General features: G+C 42.4%; 1 protein-coding gene across 2 annotated transcripts in view; it reads left to right on the plus strand.

The window, feature by feature from the left end:
- The window catches only part of CREB3L2 (cAMP responsive element binding protein 3 like 2), a 75,763-nt gene that overhangs the window by 38,047 nt on the left and 16,910 nt on the right, over positions 1-20,806 (plus strand). Inside the window, exons 2-7 of one of the 2 annotated variants that reach the window (XM_056482416.1) lie at positions 903-1,119; positions 13,556-13,722; positions 15,324-15,411; positions 17,175-17,353; positions 18,004-18,150; positions 19,838-19,896. In XM_056482416.1, the coding sequence (XP_056338391.1) occupies positions 903-1,119; positions 13,556-13,722; positions 15,324-15,411; positions 17,175-17,353; positions 18,004-18,150; positions 19,838-19,896 (857 nt within the window). Of the gene's footprint in view, positions 1-902; positions 1,120-13,555; positions 13,723-15,323; positions 15,412-17,171; positions 17,354-18,003; positions 18,151-19,837; positions 19,897-20,806 lie in introns of both variants that reach the window. The other variant, XM_056482415.1, reaches the window with a different exon arrangement.

Here is a 20,806-nt window from a genome sequence, read left to right on the forward strand (position 1 = left end):
TTTGTTGCAGCGTGAATTTTTCATCTGTGAAAGATGTAGTTTTCTGACATTGGAAAGAAGATGAAGAGAAAGTTTTTGGCTATTGATGGGAACTGCATTGGAGTTTGGAGGAAATAGATTGCAAGTTTTGCTTTGTGCTCATTTTGAATAATAAGAAAACATGAAATTACTCTGCTAAATACACATCTAACATGTGCTGCTGGTGTAATGAATTCAGTGCAATCGACAAAGTGGTAATTAGTACTGGCTGTCAGTAGCATTAGCTCTGGGGCCTGGAAGCTGGATATGGGCTCCTAAAATAGATACATAAATCTATCATTTTATAGCAAATGTGTTAATTGCTTGGCTGAAGATGTGTGTGGACCATTTTCCTGGAGCACACACAATGTTCTGCACAGCTAAAATAGTCATATGTGGTGTCAGAGTCTGTGCTGGAAAGTGTTTTATTTTGATTCTGTGTTTCAGTGAACATCAACTGCCTATATTCTATTCTGCACACAATATGTTCTGGTGATGGATTCTGCGGGATCTTTCGCTCTGTCTGGGGGAAATGTGCTTTCTCATTTTTGGTGGTGCACTGTAAGTGAGTACCTTTGGTGTGGTGGGAGGAGACTGCTTCAGGACATGACTACCATGCTTCCATTTTCCATTTTTGTTGCAGTTTAATGACAGGCTCTTCTGTTGTAATGTATGCCTCTGAGAGGACTTTCGTTCTAGCTGTAGCTCTTCAGCTTGAAGTAGTGATTGGAAGAGGAGGTTGTTAGACAGGGCTGATAGAACCTGCTGCTGACTGGCACAGATGACCAGGGCACATATAGAATTGTTCTGATCTATTCTCTCCTGTGGCTGGCATGACAGACAGACAAGAAGATAAACCTTCCCCTGCCTTTCTGTCTCCACAGCACTTCACAGAGTTCCTGGATGAATTTTCACCTGATGTCTTAGGCCAGCTCTTGAATGATCCCTTCTTGTCTGAGAAGAATGAAATAATGGAAGTGGAACTGTCTCCAGCATCCCCAGCGCCCCTCATCCAGGCTGAACACAGCTATTCCCTCTGTGGGGACTCTCGACCCCAGTCTCCCTTGACCCACATCTCGACTGATGACAACTTTAATGAAGGTATAACACACTGAGCCCATGTTCATTTGTTGTGATAATGCAGTAATGAAATGCTCCTGGTGGAACTGTGGCTGTGGAGAATGATGATGCATAGAAAATGATGAAAACCCATAGCATTTCTAGAAATTACCTGTGATTCAGGAGTTATAGACATCTGGAGGGGGAAAAGGGGAAAGACAAAAATAGTGGGATGAGGAGATCCAACCTCTTGTTCTGATGTGAAGTGGTTGGTGGAGGAACAAGACCATGAATATCTGGTAACTATAAGGGATAATTGCAATGCCAGACTTCGACTCCTAATAATTGGTATATCTTCACCATAGGCTTTTACAGTACAAAGCAGTGGAGTGTTAAGCTGCATTACAATAAAAGGGAGAGAGATTAGTGCTTGTGGCTAAGCACTGACTAGCTAAGCTGTTTGTGAAGATCCACCAGACAGGTCTTCAAAGACTGACACATGTGAAGCCCAAAGTGCTCTCTTGGAAAAAGATTAAATCTTTTAGAGATTTTACAAGAGGACATTTAATAAAATCTGTGGAAGGATTTTTCAATGGGGAGCAGGATTTTTGGAAATTGTTGAGAAACATAATCTGTGGAAAATCTTCAGTTTTTATATTTCCTAGCTTTTTCATGTGAATATTTTTAAATTAATGCATATAGGAGGTATTAATTCTGAAATGGAAAATAAGCAAAGGAACATCAGAAACCAAGTTTTTCTGGAAATTAACAGGGAGAAGCTTCAAATTTGGCTAAAAATGAGAGGAGTTTCCTTTGGGGAAAATTCCTGAAGAAATTTATACTGCTGAGACCACTGTAATAAAGCTATAGTCAAAGGGTGTTTTAAAAAGCCAAGAAACATTAACAAGTGGGTTTAAAAATAGAAAATTAATGGAAAACATTTAGTCTTAACACTTAACACTCTGCAGTGTTTCATAAGGAAGGAGAAGTTGTTCTTGGGGTTTGGGATTTTATTTAATCTTAATCCTAGAATCATGCTCACAACCTTTCTGCATCTGGACTTCAAAACAGTGAAGCTTAGAGAAATACTTGAGGAAACTGCACTATTCGAGTGAACCTGGCTGTCTGATAGATATTCAAAGGCATCACCCTGGTGGTTTTTCATTCCTTGAATCTGTGACAGCAGGAAAAGATGATTTTGTGAATGGCAGTACTGCAGGGCTGGACACTGAAGATTGAAAGCATCTCTGCTTTAGGCAGTGAAGGTATACAGTGCTCCTGACATCTCCAATGGAGGCCAGTCCACTTGGTGGGGTAAGGGCACAGATACTGGGAGCACCAGTGTCCTTTTGAGGACCAGAAAGTAGAGGGTGTGGAGAGGGAGGTTCATATGCTCCAGCATGATCCTCTGCTGCTGGGGTGCTGGGACTTTGTGGACTGGCAGAGGCTGAGAGACATAACTACAATGTTCAAAAAATTTGCATTCTCCAAATACCCATCCCAATGGGCAAATTGGTGAACTCTTGTACTGTTTTCATGCTTGTTTCACGGTGAGGCATGGTTTTTGAGCTTCAGCATGCAGGGAGGCTGAGAAAAAGGCCGGCTTTGTTCAGCATATGATCTTCAAGACAGGTTTAAGCAATTCAGTATCTGTTTCCATCTTTTGTTTTTTCCCCCCAGGTCTCCCACTGCCTTATTGAAAATGTTGTTTAATGTTTCCTCTCAGCCATTTTGGTGGAGTGATTGGTTGCTTTGACTCCGTTTTCCTGCCCATTCCTGCAGGGGAACGAGTAATTTCTGCTGTGACCTGTTTCTTGCTGGCCACTGCCTGGCCATTACCATAATTTCTGCAACTGCTGAACTGACCTATTCTTGTAATTGTAAATTTTATATAAAATTTTTCTAAAAGGAGCTAGAACTGTAAAACCTAGGAAACTCATAAGCCTAGTTCTAACTCTACCAAGAAGTCCTGTTAAGTTCAATGTGAGAACACATTTAACTGTCCATAAAGTCAAGGTCCAGACACTGGCACTTTTGTGCCATTTCCCCAGCTTTGTACAGAATAACCTTTTTGAGTACTTGCAGTCTGTTGCTAGTGTGGGCTTCCTGAAGGTGAGTACAAGACATCTGACATTTAATGCATTATTTGGATTTTCCCCATGATGAGAATCTGTTCTTAGATTTAGTTTTGCACAAACTTTAAAGATACCAGAGGGAAAGAGATTTACAGGCTTGACCTGCCTGCTTGCCAGTGGCTAATAACTTTCATTTGCCTGAACTGGTGGATAAAGCATATGGCCTGGGGAGGGTTTCAGGCAGCAACATGAAAAAGGAGGCTGTGTCCTGTGTATAAACTATCCATACCAGCTGCACTGCCACCTCTCTCCCACCAGATTTCTGCTTTCTAGTTTTGAGCCCTGAGGTTTTTGAAACAACTGTAGAGTGGTTGTGGAGAAGTACAGGGGGTAGCTGTGGAGTGAAAAATGCTCTTGAAAGGACATGAAGAAGCTGGGAGGGCAGACTGAGAATAGGGCTGATGGATTAGGGAGATCTCATTGAAGCCTTTTGAGGCACAGATTCATTTCTGACAGCTGTAAAGCAATAGGGAAAGTAACCTAATTTTCTCTTATGGTCAGTGCAGATTTGTCTTCAGTTGTCCAATCTCTGCAGCCTTTTAGAAAGGGAGGGCTGTGGGCCAGGCAGCCAGGAGCAAGGCAAGACCCAAGTTTCAACAGGCACTCTGGTTATTCTCCTTGTGACTTGAGATGTGAGTGTAGGCTCCTTCCTTGCCCTGCCATGCTTGATCTTGTTAGCTATGGGCACAAACTTTAGGATTGTGGCTGTCCCTTGTTTGGGACATGTGAGGTGCATAGGTGACAGCTGGTACAGGTAATATCGAGGGGCTGGTGTGTAGCAAGAATGTGACAGCAGAGCCTGCAGCTTCTGTGTGGGGCTCTTCATCCTCTGAGATCATTTCAGGTGCTGGGGGTGTTTCATGGTGGGTGTGTGTTTGATTTTTCTGCTGTTTTTCACTTTATGAGCTTGGCAGGGCACAGACAGTGGACAGCTGACTAGTGATTCTATGCTGTGTCTCTCAGACTATGCCTAGGTGGCTGGGTGTATGTATTCCTTTCCCAGTCACCTGAGCAGGAAAGCACCAACAAATGCTTTGAAGTTACTTTGGGGTTTGAAGAGGCTTTTCTTGGCTGAAGGTTTGACAGACTGATTGCTGAAATGGTGTGTTTCTGTTTTACTCCTATCTGTGCCAAAATTTGGCTGGCCCCAGACTGTAACTTGCATTGTTACTATGTTTTTTACTGCTGAGGTTATGTTTTTACTGTAATGGTCTTTTAAATTAGAATTTTCTTTTTCGTCTTTTAAACTTCAAGTCTATCTCCCTACACGGTTTGAAAAAGAAAACCACAAACAAACAAAACAAAACCCCCAAAACCATGGCTCCCACTTTTCTTCCTTCAGCAATAAATCCATCCCTCGTCTCAGGCAGGGCTATGAAAAACCCTTGCTTAGATATGGAGTTCACAGGCAGTAATCAGTGTCATGTGCTGTCTCTGCATAGAGGCACCTCTGGGCTTGAGGCTCAGGTGGTCTTCATAGATTTTATATGTATCCATATGTATGCACACACATAATATATATGTGTATATGTGATGTATTTGTCAGCCATAAGAGTTTTATTATTTATAGTAGGTTATATTACATATCCTAATTTATTTTTATGTAGTCTGTATATAGAGAGGTACAATGTCCTGATACTGTCTGTTTTTGTCCAAATACTGAATCAATGTAATGTGAACAAGGAAAATGGGAATTTCTACTGCCCTGACTTAAAAAAAAACACGCAGAAATTAACGAAGAAAAAGAAATTAACTTGTGCTTTCAAAAGTTGCTGTCAAAGCCATACTGGCAATTTTTTAAACCATACTCCTGCAACTTTTTCTGTATAATTTTTTTTCTTTTGTGTGTTTATTTAGGAAATACAGAGAAAGCCATTTAGTGGAAGTGGCCTGTGTTTGAGTGATTTTTATGTGGAAAGGTAGCTGTCAATCCTTGTGACCATCTACAGTGTTAAAGTCATAGAATCAAAGACTACTCTGCATTGGAAGGGACCGATCAGGATCATCGAATCCAATTCCTGGCCCTGCACAGTGCACCTCAAGAATCACACCATGTGCCTGAAAGCGTTGGTCTGAGAACAACTAAATTGATAGTAGAGTATATGAAGATATTTTATCTTCTATATATCCAAGGTCCATAATCTCAATTGGTCACCCTGCATCAACCCTGTAACTCCTGCTTGAGCAGCAGCATGTCTGAAAAATGTTAGTTTTGATTTAGGGGTGGGCATTTACTTATGATTACAATTAATAATTGTCAGCTTTATTTGCAGTCTGGCCTCCTTTAGGTTCCAGTTACACATAGATGAGAGCTCATTATAGCCTTTGTTTCTTTTAAAAAACCATCTGCTCTCTGAAACCTCTTTCCCTAGGTGCTTGTAGGCTGTGATTAAGTTCCCTCTTGACTGCTGTTTGGATACAGTCTAAATGAAGTGCACTTCCTTGGTGTTTCCCCCTAGGTGGAATCTTTGGGGCCTTCAGCTATTGCTGTGCCTTTCTCAGTACAGGGACCTTTGCAGTTTCTTTTTCAAACTCTGTCAAGTGACTACAGTAACTATGGAAACTATTACGGGAATACTCCTCCCACTTCCAGTCCTGCTGTTTGTGAAACCTGTGTTCTTATATTTTTCTGTAGTGTTGCACTGGCAGCTTGTACTCACTTTTGTACTGTGAGCATCAAGTCCATTTCACTTGTGTTGAAGCCAAAACACAGATCTGTCTTCACAGCATCTGTAGGGGATGTGAAGAGAAAAATTCAGACCTGAGAAAGAGAGAACTGTTTTATTTGACCATAGTGCTTCTGTGGATAACTTTCTCATACCTTAAAAGAAAAAAATCATTTAATGTTATCCAACTTTAAGGCTGTAAATCCAGCTACCACCTCAGTCTGTGCCTGACTCCCATGTATACAAAGGTGATACGTCTTTGTTTCCATCTCGGTAATTTTGGTAGTGATGTAAATTATCTGTGGGTTTTACATGGACATGCTGGACAAAGAAGGGATTCCAGTATGAAAGATGATTGTTTGACATGAAAAAAGCTATTTCTGCTATGCATTGTAATTACTGTGTATCACTGCTGCTCATCTTTGCCCCTTTATTTAATTTTCCCTTCTTGGCACTTCTAAAAAAAACCCCATGTTTGGTAGTCAAACAGTATCTCTTTTGTCACAGCAGTTCTCAGGGCTTTGGTTTCATTATTTGTGGTGGGAGCATGTGTTCACGCTGGAAGGGGGAAATGCCATCTGGACAATCTGTAAGAGGAACTGTTTGTCCATGGATCTGGGCTCTTAGCTCCCAGAGGAGAGGGGGAGAAGTAGAGGCATTGGATTTGAGCATTTTAGTCATAGTAAACAGGGGTTGTGTCTGACAGGGAGTGTTATGTGAGCCCAGAGCTGGGCACATGAACCATCTGAACCCAGGGAATAGAGAAGGAAGCATTTATTTCTCCAGAAATGTCCAATTTGCCTTTGGGAGGCTGGAAAGGCTCAGACTGCAAAGCTAGGAACACTGAACTTCCTTCCCTGCAAGTTACATGTCCAGCAGCATGCACAAAATCTATGCATCACCAGCCCTTTTGGGTTCGTGGTGCAGAGGTGCTTCTCTGACAGATCAAGCAGTCATTTTCCCCACAACTTGTGAGCCTCTTCCAAGAGGTGCTTTCCCTTTGCACTTAGCTGGCTCCTACTTGGCAGCTGTTCTTCTGTGGTGGGAGCTCATAGATCCAACTGCTCCATGTATAAAGGCCTCAGAAGGAGGATTCAGGTGAGGGCTGAAGACTTGTCCAAAGGCCAGCTTTGCACACAGGGACCCTTGGTGCAGTTTAAGCACTGTCTGCATCAAAGTGTGTCATTGACATGTGGTGACTTGAGCCTGAGACTGCAGATGGTCATCCATGGCACAGCTGTACAGAAGCCAGGTGGGTTGTGCATCCATCCCTGTGTTGCATGGTGACAGTGTAAGGTTTTTTCCAAAAGGACCAAATGCACAAAAAGGAATTAGTTGAAGCCCTATTGTTGGAATCTGTAACACAGCTGAAGAGGGAGGTTATTTAAGTGCACTTGGCTGGAGAACACACTGACTCATTAGGGAACTTCCTGCATTACTCTGTTCAGAGGTGGCTTTTCTGATACTTGTGTAGAGCACTTTGACTGGTGTTCTGTGTTCTCCTTAAATTTTCAGTTTTGTTTTTCTCTGAGTTACTTTATCTGCCACTTGAACAATGAACTTGAAGGAGGAGGCAAAAGTTGCCTCTTCATTCAGGTTATACAGGTAAGGGATATATCCCTTGATGATTCTAGAGGTCTTATTTGCATGGTGGTTTGAAATGACATTCAGTGCATGCATCTGTTTTCCGTGATGGAGATCTGTAATTGTGGTTTGGGGTTTTATTCCCCTTAAAAATTGGGTTCAGTGGTACACTTTTCATGTGGGTTGTTTACGTAGTGGTGCTATCTTACTTTTTACTGCAAGGGCAAAAGTGGTGAAACCCATGTTGTTTTTCTAGATACTTGCATTCTCTGTTCTTGAGAGGAGTGAGAGTGAGATGCAGAGTGCATCTTTCATTTATTTAAAAATGCACAGTAAATTCACATGCAATTTAATTATCCAGCAATAAGTGTCTCTGTAAACTCTCATGAAGAGTGCTGAAAAGAATGTGGGGAGCAAGGGACACCATTTAGTTATTTTTCTAAATTCTGTGTTTCTGTACATGTCTCAGAAAGGGCGAAATTTCGTGTTGGAGATGATCTACATTTTCACAGGAAAGGAGGTGGTATGTTGGAGAAGATTGAAAAATTAGTTGGATAGAAATAAAAAAAGGAAAGCAAAATTTTCTGGGAACTTTGATATGAGAAAAACTGTACAGTTGAAGTAAGCATTTTTGACCTTGTGTTCCTTTTTTCCTACCCTGCCTTTTCCATAACATGGAACAAGAAAAGAAGCAAAATGTTGCAGTTCTTCTGGGGGATGCAAATATCCTAGAAGGCTGCACATGGTCTTATTAAGAGACTATGTAGATTTTTTTATATCTGTCTATAAATACAGATATATTAAAAATGTTTTTTATAAACACAGAAATTATATATATTAATTATGACATGTAAAAACACAGCCGTTATTGGTTGTGCGTTTTTCATGTGTAAATCACATACACTGAGTACAGCTACAGCTGTCATGCTTGGAGGAACACATTTCTGTTGGCAATCATCATCACAGTGTGTGAGGTGTGCAGTGGAAGATGCATACTAAAGAAGTCTGTAGGAAAAGAGGCACTAGCTAGATGACAGAATAAGCACACAAAAGCTTTCTGAAGAAATGTAATTTTAGTCTTGGACACAGGAGATCTTAGATGCATGTGTCACAAACCCTGGGTAGCTGTGATGAATGGGGTTTTTGGATGCCTGAGTTGAAACACTGATGTTTAACTTGCAGCAGTGGTAGATGCTCACAGCTCAACCTGAAAGCTCAGTGCATACTGGATTTTGATCAAGTGTGATAACAGGGCAAAATCATCTGAAAAATCGTACTCTAGTTGTCTCCAGTTGTCTCCAGTTAGCCATTTAAAATTACTAGTTACTTTTTTACCTTAGTCTCTCCATGTCTCACTTGAATTTTGAGCTCCACTGTGAAAATGAATTCAGGTTGTGGAGTTTTTCCCTAGGAAGGAATTAAATAATGCTGTGGTGTGGATGACACTGTGGGAACCAAATTTGAATTATATTTGGTAAAGGAGAGGTGAGGCTGTGCATGAGACTGTGCAAAGAACAAAACATGGAATGTTTTCTCAAATAGTGAAGCACTATGCATTCTGCTTGTTGGATGAAGCATGGATTCTGTAGAGAAATTGTTTGGTCGTGTTACTAAAACATTCTGATTTTTAGGTGCATATGATGTGCAAAAGGACACAGAGTTAAACATTCATAGGTATTTCTTAATGCCTGGGTTCTTTGCAACCTAAATGCTCAGTTCATATGTGAAATTTACCAGCACTAGTGCATTGAACGTAGAAGTATTGGCTGGGATTTTGCTAATTAATGGACTCCCTAAATTACATGTTCCATGTGCCAAAATGCCTAGTATTCATGGACTGATGAAAGTGTAGGTAAAGGGGAATGCTATGCATCTAAGCAGTCATTGCATTATAGAGTTCTGAGGTTTGTAGAAAATTTCAGCTGGGGAGGGAACTGACAGCCAGGATCACTTATTCAACGGTGAACTGTTTTGAAGCCTGGGAAGAGATTTTTCAAGCAAGCCAAAGTGACAATACTTAGGATGTGTATTTTCTTAGCCATTTGGAGAGCTAAATCTCTTGTTTAGGCTTTCTTCTCTCTCTATCTGAATGACTTGTAGCATATTTTGTTTCACCTTTGAGGATGCAGTGTTGCCCTATTCATATTTGTCTAGAATTCATACCATCATGAAGATTATACTCTCAGCTTCTTGTTTTGGACTGTGGCTCAAAAGTTCACGTGTATCTCGTGGATCATGCCAAATATAAAAATAAACACCTCTAACTTCTTGACACCAGTTGTTTACTCCTACCACAGCATATCTTGCTTGGTTTGGAGAGGACACCTACCTCCCTTTTCCTCCAGTGGGTCTCTTGAGCCAGCCCCTGTTGTTCTTATCATTTCAATATTTCACATGCGCCTTCTTGTTTGTTCTCATTATTCCGTAAAACCTCTCTCATGGTTCTCTGTAATCCTCTGTCAGAAATACTCTTGTCTTGGAGGGTGTGTCGTACCTCTCTGTGTGACCACTGATCTATTTATTAGCCTGCTGCATTTTTGCTTTTTGCCTAAGTTTTCCTGATTATGTGTTACATTCTCAATGGCTTTGGGAGAACGGTTGCCACTTTGCTGTGCTAGTACCATGCTTGGCAGAGTAAACTAGGATGCTAAGGAACTATTATAAGAGTAAACTAAGAATGATTTTCAGATACTTTCAACCTGCTGTGCTCAGGAGGAGGAGAGAGTGGGAAATGTCCTTGCAGCTCCCTTGGAGCAAAGGAGGGATTCTTGGTGACTTCAGAAGCTAGAATGTGACAAAAGAAAGTAACTTGTAGCACAACACCTCCTGATCCTGGGAGGGAATGTGTAACAGTGACTTGGGAAAAGGGGGGAGGAGAAGAGTATGAAGGTGAGATATTACCAGTCCTCCATCCTTTCCTTTCACAGGATTGTTCATCTGGAATGAAACCTTTCAACATGCATTGTAAAAGTCACTGTTAAAAAAGTGTCAGATGCAGTTCTTCAGAATTATTTCAGTGCTAAATGCAGCATGTTGCTGTCTCTGGAAACCATCTGTAACCCTACAAACTGGTTAGACCGGCTTAAAGCCTAGAATAACTCTGTGTAGTTTATGCAGATCTAAGTGGTGATGGCAGGGATGTCAGGTTAATCAGCAAAGTTGGCTTCCAGAGGAGTAAAATGGTGGATTCCAGAGGGGTGAAATGACCAGCCAAAGGCCAGCATATCTTCCTGTCTTAGAGCAGCTGAATATTCGTGATGAGTCTGGGGATTAGAGGTGATAAACATCATAAAGTGCAGCCTTAGAGGCCATGCCATGGCTGGATTTCCCTTCTACTTACATGATGATACAAATTTGAGAAAATTAAGGGCTAATTACTGCCTTCACTAATAGCTCTCATTTATGCATAGCCTTCACAATAACACTGCCCCAGGGGTAGCTTGACCCAGAGGTGCAAGAGGCAGCAAAGGGAAGCTCTGCACAAGGTGATGTGGGGCCAGTTTTGACTCAAGCTGCCCAAACAGGCATTTGAAAGTTGTATTTGTTATAAATGAGCGCAATGGGCCATAAAAGATCGAATAACAATTTAAAGATTTATTGGTTACAGAAAGCAAAAGCAAATTCAGCGCTGGGCAGCAGGGAGTCTCGCTCCATCAACTGCTGCACCCCACCCCCTTAGTTTGTTTCTTTTATGCTGTTCAGTTTTCGGGTTACGTGCTCCTCCTCCAGTAGTTCAGCGCATGCTCCTCCAGTTGCTAGGGGGTCTTTTTCTGCCTTCTGGTGGTCGGGGGATGAGGGCGAGTAGTCTTCCTCAGCCACTGACTCCTTTCTTGGCACTTAAAACAATATGTGATTATGCAAGCAGAACACATTCTGGCTTTTTACTTTAAGGCCTATCAAGCAGAGCAAAACTATTAACAAGTTCTAGCGATATCTTTTTCAAGGTCTGTCTGTCAGAGGATCAAAGCAGAACAATTAACATCCTGGCCTCATAAGTCTTGGCAACATTCCTTCAATGTCAGGGAGCGAAAAAAAGGCTCGTTATTTATTACAGTATTTGCCAAGGGATTCTGGATTTCCAGGCAGATATCACTTTAAAGGTTTTACCTGAATGATGCGTACACAGCAATCTGGGAGGGAGCTAGGCTTTTGTGTTTGCTAGTGGAGAGGCTCAGGGAGAGTTGAAAAAGAGCAATGTCCTCTCTCCTGAGTTAATATTTAGACAAGCCTCCCTATTTTTTTCCCACAAATACTTCTATTTTTGCGTTTTTGCATTTCCCAGGAAGCTTTGGGAGTAAGCTCTCCAGAAACTTAAATATGGTAGTTAGTCATTGCTCTGCAGTTAAATGTGGCAGAGCTGCTGGCTTCTTGAGCTCCTTGCTGTTCTTGAGCTTCTGATTACAAGATATGTATTTTTCATTTTTAATTCCTTGGAGTGTGCTTACTCAAATTACCTCCTTCCTTGCCAGTGGTGGAGGTTACGTCCCACCACAAAGTAATTTCTAGCACTGGAGATGTACATTCTTCCTCCAGGCACCCAGCTTCTGCCCAGTGCCTGTGTGCTCTGTGTGTGTGTGTGTGGTCTTAATAGCAAGGACACACAGGAGCACAGACTCTGTAAGCGCACTCTTGTTTTTGTTACCTGTTTGCAGCTGAACTGGACCTCCCACTAGCTTGATACACTCAGCTTGAATGGAGGGTCTTGTGCAGCCTTGCAGAATGCTGGTGGCAGAGTCCCAGCCCCATGGCTGCCTCCTAGGGTGTTGGTGCAGCACGCAGTTAATTCAAAGCTCTATTGCTTTTACCAGCCCCACAGTGTATGTTTTTGCTCTCTCTTTTTAAATTTCATGTATGCAGTAAAGAATCTGTTTGAAGGCAGTAGGAAGGCTTTGAAACAAAGATCAGCATTCTTTTATCTTTTATGTGTGTTTGCCTTCAGATTCCAGCTGCTCTATTTAATAGAAATTCCTCTCACAACTACTGCTCAGTTGTGGCAGAGGGTTGTGCCACGGGCAATTGGGATGCAGTGCCCCTGAAATGGGATATTCTCCCGCAAGAGGAAAGACTAAGTCTTTCAGTTGGACTAGGAAGTTTTCTAAGGCAGAATTGCAATTGGGAAAAATGCATTTGAATATTCTGTATTTTTAAAGCCTTTAATGTTAATAGCCTTGTGGAATTGTTTCAAAGGTTGAGTCTTTCCAAGTTCTTGGTCCTCTGTTATACTTCAGACCTGGGAAAATAAGTCCTTTCTCAGCAAGTCAAGCAGTGAATAGAAATTGAATGGAAATGAGGAGCTAAGCTTACCATGCTGACCACCTTCTAGTTCTTGACAATGCTGGGCAAACCCTTTAGCTTTGTCTAGAAAAAAGTTGCATGGCTTTCTCTTGACTAGTGAGCTTTCAGCAAGTGGAGTTAGAGGATAATTCTGCCAACACATGATGCACGTCTTATTGTCAGATAAAATATGCATCCTGTGCTGTGACTTCCCAGAGGCTCTGTGGAGGAAATTAGCATGATGACCACAGCACTAATGCTCCTTGTGAAATCATCAAAGCTTATGTCCTCTTTTGCATGTACTAAATGACTCCTTGGGGAAAAAAATGAAGTTAAGGGTGTGACAAATACTTTGTTCTTAAAAGTGTAATCTCACCATTTGAGCTGTTTGCTGCCTATAATCAGTAGAAGAAGCAGAAGTCTGGCTAAAGGCTATCTCTAGAAGGAGGAATAAATGCCCGCTGAATCAGCAGGATTTAGCCTGTTTAGGACACGGCTCCCTGGCTGCTTTACCCAGTGGCTTGTTTAGTCTTGTTCTGCTACGCATTAGCAGCTTTCAGCAGTGCACAGTGATTAGTGCTCTGTGTCTTTCCTCCTTGCTCCTCTGAGTATCCTGGGGCTAGGATTAGATTGCAGCCCTGAAATGGCATGGTGTTCTGCATTGACTGAGAGCTGAATAGTAAGGGCAGAGTTTTGTTGATAGACTAAAATGTCTTCTGTGTTTGTTTCCCTTCTCTGGTGGAGGAATGACATTATTTTTCTTTACAGTCTTTCTGTTTCTGATCGAAACACATGGTATTCAATTTCCTTCCCTGGCAGGTGACCTGGAAAATGAGGAATGGCGTCTGGCTACAGAGTTTACTTCAGCTGCAATAAAGACTGAGCCAGGGCTGTGTGAAACATCAGGCCTTGCTCCCTCAGTCACTCTCACCATCACAGCCACGTCGCTGGAACGGGAACAGCCCAAACTACAGACAGATGCCGTGGTACTGCAGACTCTCTGTTCTCTCTGCACAATTGGCTGCAGGTTCTCCTAAGGCTGCATACCAGTGTAGCCTCCTTGATGCCAGAACTTGGCAGTTCAGGGTGCACACTGCAGTCTGCTTTAATGGTTTTTAATGTTTGCTGGTGTCCCACTGTTGCTGTAAGAGCTTGTGTTCCAAAACGCTTGGATATTTCAAAACTATTGGATATCCAGCTTTGTCTTCTATGCTAGTCCAAAGCCTGGGGCTCTTGGATTTGTAGAAATATTTGAGTAGTTTCTAATGAACCAGCTGCATCTGAACTGACTAATCCATTTGCTCTTTCAAGCCTGTGACAAGCTAAGTGTCTTTCATAAGAACTTGTTTTAGTCCTGCCTTGCCTTCCCCTAAGCAGAACAAGACTCCTTGTTTGGATTGACTGCAGAGTTTCCCTGTTTGTCTGCAAAGTTGCTTTTGCCAGATATATGAAACTTTGACATTTCAAGCTGCTGCTACTTCGGGACCAACCAGCCTCACAAAGAGCTTTGTGATGCTTTTCTGACCACAGCTGGAGCAGCCACTGGGCATTCTGAAGCGCTTAGTTTGGCTGTGGTTGGGTTAAGGAGAAAGAACTGCAGCAGCTGGTGACTTACCAAGTTCCCCAGCCAGTGGAAGAAGCAGCATGGCTGTTGTCAGCTCCCAGGATGCAATGTCAGTCCAGGCAGGAGGGAGTTGATACATGCTGAAAATACATGTTTCCACTTGGATGTGGATCAGAAATATGCACAACAGAAATTATTTTATGTGAAACTGAAGAAAGCTAAGCAGAAGTTTCCCATAATTTTGTCCTTGCTTGAATGTGCTGTTCCCAGGACGTAGTCCTTCTGTAGCTTGGGACGCCATGATTTGCAGAGTATTGGGACTTGCTGATGGCTTGCTGCTGTTGCATGGATTAGTTACACAGGTTACTGAGAGAGATTTTGGCTGCAATTAACCTGCTGGTATGCCAGACTGGCTTTCTCAGGCCTGGGGCTGTAGCACACAGACAGGCTCTGGGCAGCAACTTGGCAGTCTGGTGCCCCAGCCTCGTCAGTGCAGCAAGCCAGGTGTCTTCCAAACTTCAGTCAGCAGTGACTGTCTCTTTTCCTGCTCCTCAGCGCTGTGAAAGGAACCTGGGTCCCAAAACATGGTGCTCAGTGGCTGGCACCTTGCTCTTGCTTCCAGATGACAATGGCCTTTAACGGGCTCTCCCTGACTTCTAGGGGTGTTTCTGCCCTTGCTCAAACAGACCGTGCAGTCCAGCAAATCCTAGCAGCAGCTCTGTTGCTTGGAGAAGTAATTGAAGTGGGTTACATGTTAGCTTTCAGTCTGAAATGTCATCTGTGAGGTGTAATCTTTTATTTTAGCTAAATATAGTAGTAAGAAGAGCCATAGTGAGAGTAGTCAGGGCAGTATTCTCTGTAGCCTGGTTTAGCAAACTGTGTGAAGCAGTTAAAGCTTTGCCTATGACAGAGCAGGAGGAGAGGAAACCTCTCCATTCAGGGAGAAGTAGTCCTTGTGTCCTTCTGTTAAGATTTTTAAGATGTGTACTCCAGGTTTTCATTCTGTTAATTTCTCTTTTCTAGATGAAACCTCTGATGCAGAAAGTTCTTCCAGAGATTAAATTGGAGCCTCATGAAGTGGATCAGTTCCTGAACCTCTCTTCTAAGGAAGGTCTGATAACTGCCAAATGAAAATTTAGTACAATAAATGTATTTTACCCTGATTAAATATTTGGATTTCTTATTCACCATGCTAGCTTTTAGGCTGAAGCTGTTGTTTTATAGGGATCCAAGTTGAGCTGTTGAAGAGCCAGAGTCTCTCTGAGCCTTTATGTGAGGTTTTTTCCTCTTTCTGTCCCCCCCGCCTGCCCCCTCCCGCTTCCCCTGCCCTTTTTCATCACAAAGAAAATGATCCCTTTTTCTCTGTAGAGTATTAATAATTATGCTGAAGGGAGCTTGAATTATTCAAGTGCAGGCTTATTTAGGATAGAAAAGAAATCAATTTGAGGAGACTTAGTTAAGAGATAAGAAACTTTACTGTTAATCTCTGATGCAAAAGCATGACATGCGTTTATATGATAATAAAAGTTAGGTGAATCTGTTTGTAGCATAATAGTTTTAAGAACAATCATTATGTCTTTGTACTACGCTCTAATGTGGAAGGAAGAGCAAAGATCCCTACCTGGAAAGCTAAACACAATTAAAGCCAAGAATACTTTGGAAAAGCCAAATATTTGGTATGAAATCTGAGCAGAGAGCTGCGTTTCAATTAGAAACACTTGATCTTCTGTTAGTGAATTCATTTCTGTAGGTAAGTAGTAGGCACCTCTAAGGAGACAAGCAAATGATGTAGCAGGTGGATAAAAGGAGTCTGTATCTCAACCCAGGAGTAGATTTGTTTGCTCACTTTATGGGATTAAGGGCCTTTATGTTTTTCAAATACGTTTCTTCTTCTGGCAACTACAAGAGCTAATATGTGAGACAAAAGGAGTATTATAGATTTTTTTAATTACTATTTTTCTTCCATTCTCCCTCACCACCTATTTGATCTTTTCAAGTCAAATTTGCAAAGCATAACAGAAGTGGAAGATGGCAAATTAGCACTGTATCTTCCTACTTCAAAATTCAATTGCTGTCATTCTATCTCAGAGAAAAAGTGACTTAGTTATGGCTGTTTTGAGCATCTGCTAAATTGTGCATTTAATAAGAGTAGGTGAGACGTGCCCCATTTCTCTCAGTCTGGACTCATTTGATCATAAGCAGCACTTTGACAATTCTAGAGCAGGTTCTTTTGGCAGCAGTTGAGGTTATCTTATGGCCCTGGATAGACAGTGTGAGAGAGGTTCCTGTGGTGGCTGCCTGTGCTGCTCCTGCTGCATCAGTGCATTGAAGCCTTTGCTGTCACTAGGTTGTCAGTCGCTTCTCAGCTGTGCCAAATCACATCCTTTGGAGGCCTTTCTCTTCTTCCTGATCATGTAAGTCCTTGGATCCCTTCCCTTGTGTCCCGGGACACCTTGCAAATACTGGGAAATTGTTTAATCCATGGCAAAGTTAGTTGTTTTTGGAGAGAAGGCATGCTGGCTCAGAGCCCAGCCCCTCTGTTAATGTAATTTCCAGGAACCGGGAACTTGTACTTTACATAGTGCATGAGCCTCAAAGCATTTCAAGACAGAGTTGAAGTGCAGGTAGAAGTGACTGGAACATATGCACAGAGCCCTGTTTTGTCTGTCAATCCTAAATATGGCTGCTGCATTTCATTCTGTCTTTGGAGACCTGCATGCTCCGAACCTCTTGCAAATTGCCACTTTTGCTTGATCCATTTTTTAGCAGACACTCCTAGTCTTGGATGCTGTGTGGTGGTGGTGGCTGTAGTGGCAATTTAAATTGACAGCTTAAGCCTTTGTGTTACTTTCTGTCTCTCTTGCCATTTAGCAGTGTATCCCCTGCACTTGCCACCCACCCCTCCGAGCAGCCATGGCAGTGACTCCGAAGGAGGGCAGAGCCCAGCTCGATCACTCCCTCCTTCCAGCCCAGTGCAGCTCCAGGCCACGGCTAAGGTTGTGTCACGCACAGCTGCAGTGCTCTCCAATTCCCCTCTCCTGACTGCACCACATGTAAGTTGAGCTGCCTTTCTCCACCGTTTATCATTGTCTTTTTTTTTTTTTTTTTTTTTTTTTTAACAGGGGTTTGCTAACTTTCTGTTGTTATTTCAATGAATTCATCTCTGGTCAAAACTGCAGATCTAGTAATTCTTGCTCACTGGTCTCTTCTGTTCTCACAGGGAACAGCATGGGCCTCTCCTCTAAGTTGAGACAGGTTCACTGGTGTTATTAGGTTTATCCCATCATGGACTCGTGTTTTGCCTTAGGGCCCAGCCCTGCTGGGTTGACCTATCTTTGGGAGATCTGCATCTGTCCTCTTGTTGCGTCATTAGCAAGTGGTGATCTTTAGGGAGGGATTTTCACTAGTGTTTCTCATGTGTCTCTTTCCCTGTTTGAGCCAAAGGCAGTTTTGCTGTTGGCCTCAGTGTGTACAGAGCCGGCCAAGAACAACTGTTTTCAGGGAATCCTGTCCCAAAGGTTTGAACTCTGAATAGAAGTTACCTGAAAGGTCTTCCACACATTCCCAATTGCAGGAGGCTGTTCTAGTAGGCCTTGCCTTCTCTGAAGTGGGAGACCTGCTGCCTCTCCTCCCTAACAATCTTTTCTTCTGGGACTGTGTGCACTTACTGTTTTATTTTATTTCATTTCTATGACCTTTGAAGAAATTACAGGGAACTGGCCCCCTCATCCTGACAGAGGAAGAGAAGAGGACGCTGATAGCAGAGGGCTACCCAATCCCTACCAAACTGCCCCTGACAAAAGCAGAGGAGAAAGTTCTAAAGAAAATCCGAAGGAAAATAAAAAACAAGGTAAATGTCAGTTAGCTTTGCTGGGTGGTTCCTACTTGTCCTTCATTTTGAAAAATGCTAGCGAATTCTGCAGTAATGGTCTGTGGTACTGTTGAATGTTGTAAGTTGTCTTTTAACAAAGTGCTTTTCTTTGTTCCTAAACACATCCATCAACTTGTCTGTCAGTGTCAGTGTGTTTCAGAGTAGGTATTTACCTGACCCCATTAGCAATGGAGTATTTAGCAGGGAGGGGATCAAGTTGCTGTGGCTTGGCTCCATTTAAAAATCAGTATGATCTTACCCTTATGCTAGGCAAAGAGCTCTGTATTCTTTGCATGGTGAGGAAGGTGTTCTTTCCTGTTACCTGTTTTAAAATATGACAGTCTGATAAGTCTTTCAGTGCATTAGCCTTTTGATCACTGAAGTCAGTGACTTACAAAGTAGATACCAAGGATGCCAAATTCCCTGCAAGTCTTTCTTTTTTTTTTTTCCTTCTGACATGGGGAAGATCCTAGTGATAGGGAAGAATGCAATTTTTTTCAGACCTGATCAGCTCAGTTTTCTCAGGGATTTAGCACATCTTTTGTGGTTACTATATTCTGCTGCTGGTTTTGCAGATATAGGTGTAAATTTGGACACATTAAATTGGAATTTGGTCTCATAATATTTTTTTTCAAAATTTTCTTAAGTGGTTTTGTGTATTTCATGTACCACTTACATAGAATCAGAGTCATTTATATTGATGAGAAATCTGGAGGTCCTTTGGTCAAAGCCCTGGCCTAGAAAGCAGGATCAGCTTAGAGTAGATTGCTCAGGGTCTTGTTCAGTCACGTCTTACTGCCCCAAGGGATGATGAGTCCCCTGTGTCTCTGGGAGCCATGTTCCTATATGAGGCCACTCTTGTGGTAAAAACAAATATATAGAATCCCTAATGTGTGATTGGAATTTCCTTTGGTGCAACTTGTATTTGATGCCTCTTGCCATTTTGCTGTGTGTCTTTGGGAGCTCTGACATCATCTTTGCTGCGCGAAATAATTGAAGAGAGCAATAGGCTTCCCTCCTTCTCCAAGCTGAACAAGCCCAGCTTTTTCTGCCTTTCCTGAAATGTCATGTGCTCTGGCATGCTTATTATAGCAGAGATCTGCCTTCTGTACATCCAGAGGGTTTATTTCTGAGCCGTGGACTGCCCTGTTGCACTCAGCTGTGGTTTTGCAGCCACTGAAAAGAGGGGGAAGAACCACTCCTCTGGACCTGCTAACTACAATCTTATTGATGCAGGCCCACATCTGGCTGGCTGCTTTTCCAACAGGGGCACCCTTCTAACAGGTGTTTGATTTGTTCATCAGGACCCCATGCCCTTGTCTGCAAATACTTTCTAATACATTCATGGGCTTTTTCTGTCCCAGATGCAGGGCATCGTCCTGGGATCATCTTTTGGTATTTGTCCTAGGGTATTCTCTCCAGATGAATCTGATTTACTTTTTAAGGTTAGCAGGGGACAGTTGTCTTTTGTGTGATTGAAAGGAGGAGCTTTGTTTCAGAATGTGGAAATAGATCAAGTCGGTGCTTTGCTTTCCAGTAATAGAAATGAGAACATGACAGAGGCTTGAATCTAATAACATAGGGACTTTTTATCAGTTTATTAATTTGTCTGTGATGCTTTTGTTTTCTGTGCAAATATTTGGTGTTTTTCCTCCTTTCTCCTTAGATCTCTGCCCAGGAAAGTAGAAGAAAAAAGAAAGAATACATGGACAGTCTGGAAAAAAAGTAAGCCAGGCTCCTTCCTGTTTCAAGCAGGCCAGTAGCACTAGTCATGGGATTGGGAAGGGATCCAGCTGTGGCTGCTGAGACGGTTCCATGCACAGAGTTCCAGCTGCCATCTCGTGGCAGTGACTGAGAAAAGGCCCTGCTCCTGGCAGCTGCTTGTCGGGGTCAGGACTGTGCCTGCCTGCAGCAGATCCCTAATGTGCCAGCAAACACTTCACACCTTAAATTAGACAAGACCCAGCCTTTGCCTTAGGCAACTGGCTTGGCCTAGTGGACAGGCAGTGTTGAGGGAAAGATGGATCCAGAGTGAGTAAATTCTGTCTTTTAGTGCAGATGAAAACAGAAATAGGAAGTGGGTAAGTCAGGAGTGCCTGGGAAAATAAGCAGGACTTGGGAAAACAGCATGTGACACATTGACTTCCCTTGGCAAGCAGGAGCCCAGTTAGTGATTTAAATCCCAAATTAATCTTTCTTCCAGGAGATGGATATTCTAGTATTACTCTTATGCAATTCACCAGATGGTTCTGTTAAAACCCTTCCACCATCTATCCTTGATGTAATTTCCATTTTCTCTTGTCTCTTTATAGCTCTGTCTCACTTGCTCAGAGTTACTCTTCTGAAATTCTACCCCTTGCATCCCAGATATCAAGGCTATTTCCTTTTCTCTTTTTTCTTTTTGAAGCTATTCAGGATGAACCTGTTTGTCTTCTTAGGAGTCACATGTTTTACTTGGACCTCTTTCATGGTTTATGACAATCTCCTTTAGTTTGGGGATCTCCAAGGACAGTTTGAAAATGGGTAGTATCTTGGGGCAGTCTTGAGCACTGTCTTTAAATCTTGTGGCTTATTAGCCCTAGTCAACTTGAAATTTGAGACTCTGATTTCAGAAGCATGGCATTTGCCAGACAGG

This window comes from Oenanthe melanoleuca, chromosome 1A, assembly GCF_029582105.1.
Source record: "Oenanthe melanoleuca isolate GR-GAL-2019-014 chromosome 1A, OMel1.0, whole genome shotgun sequence".
In the NCBI taxonomy this organism is placed as follows: Eukaryota; Metazoa; Chordata; class Aves; order Passeriformes; family Muscicapidae; genus Oenanthe; species Oenanthe melanoleuca.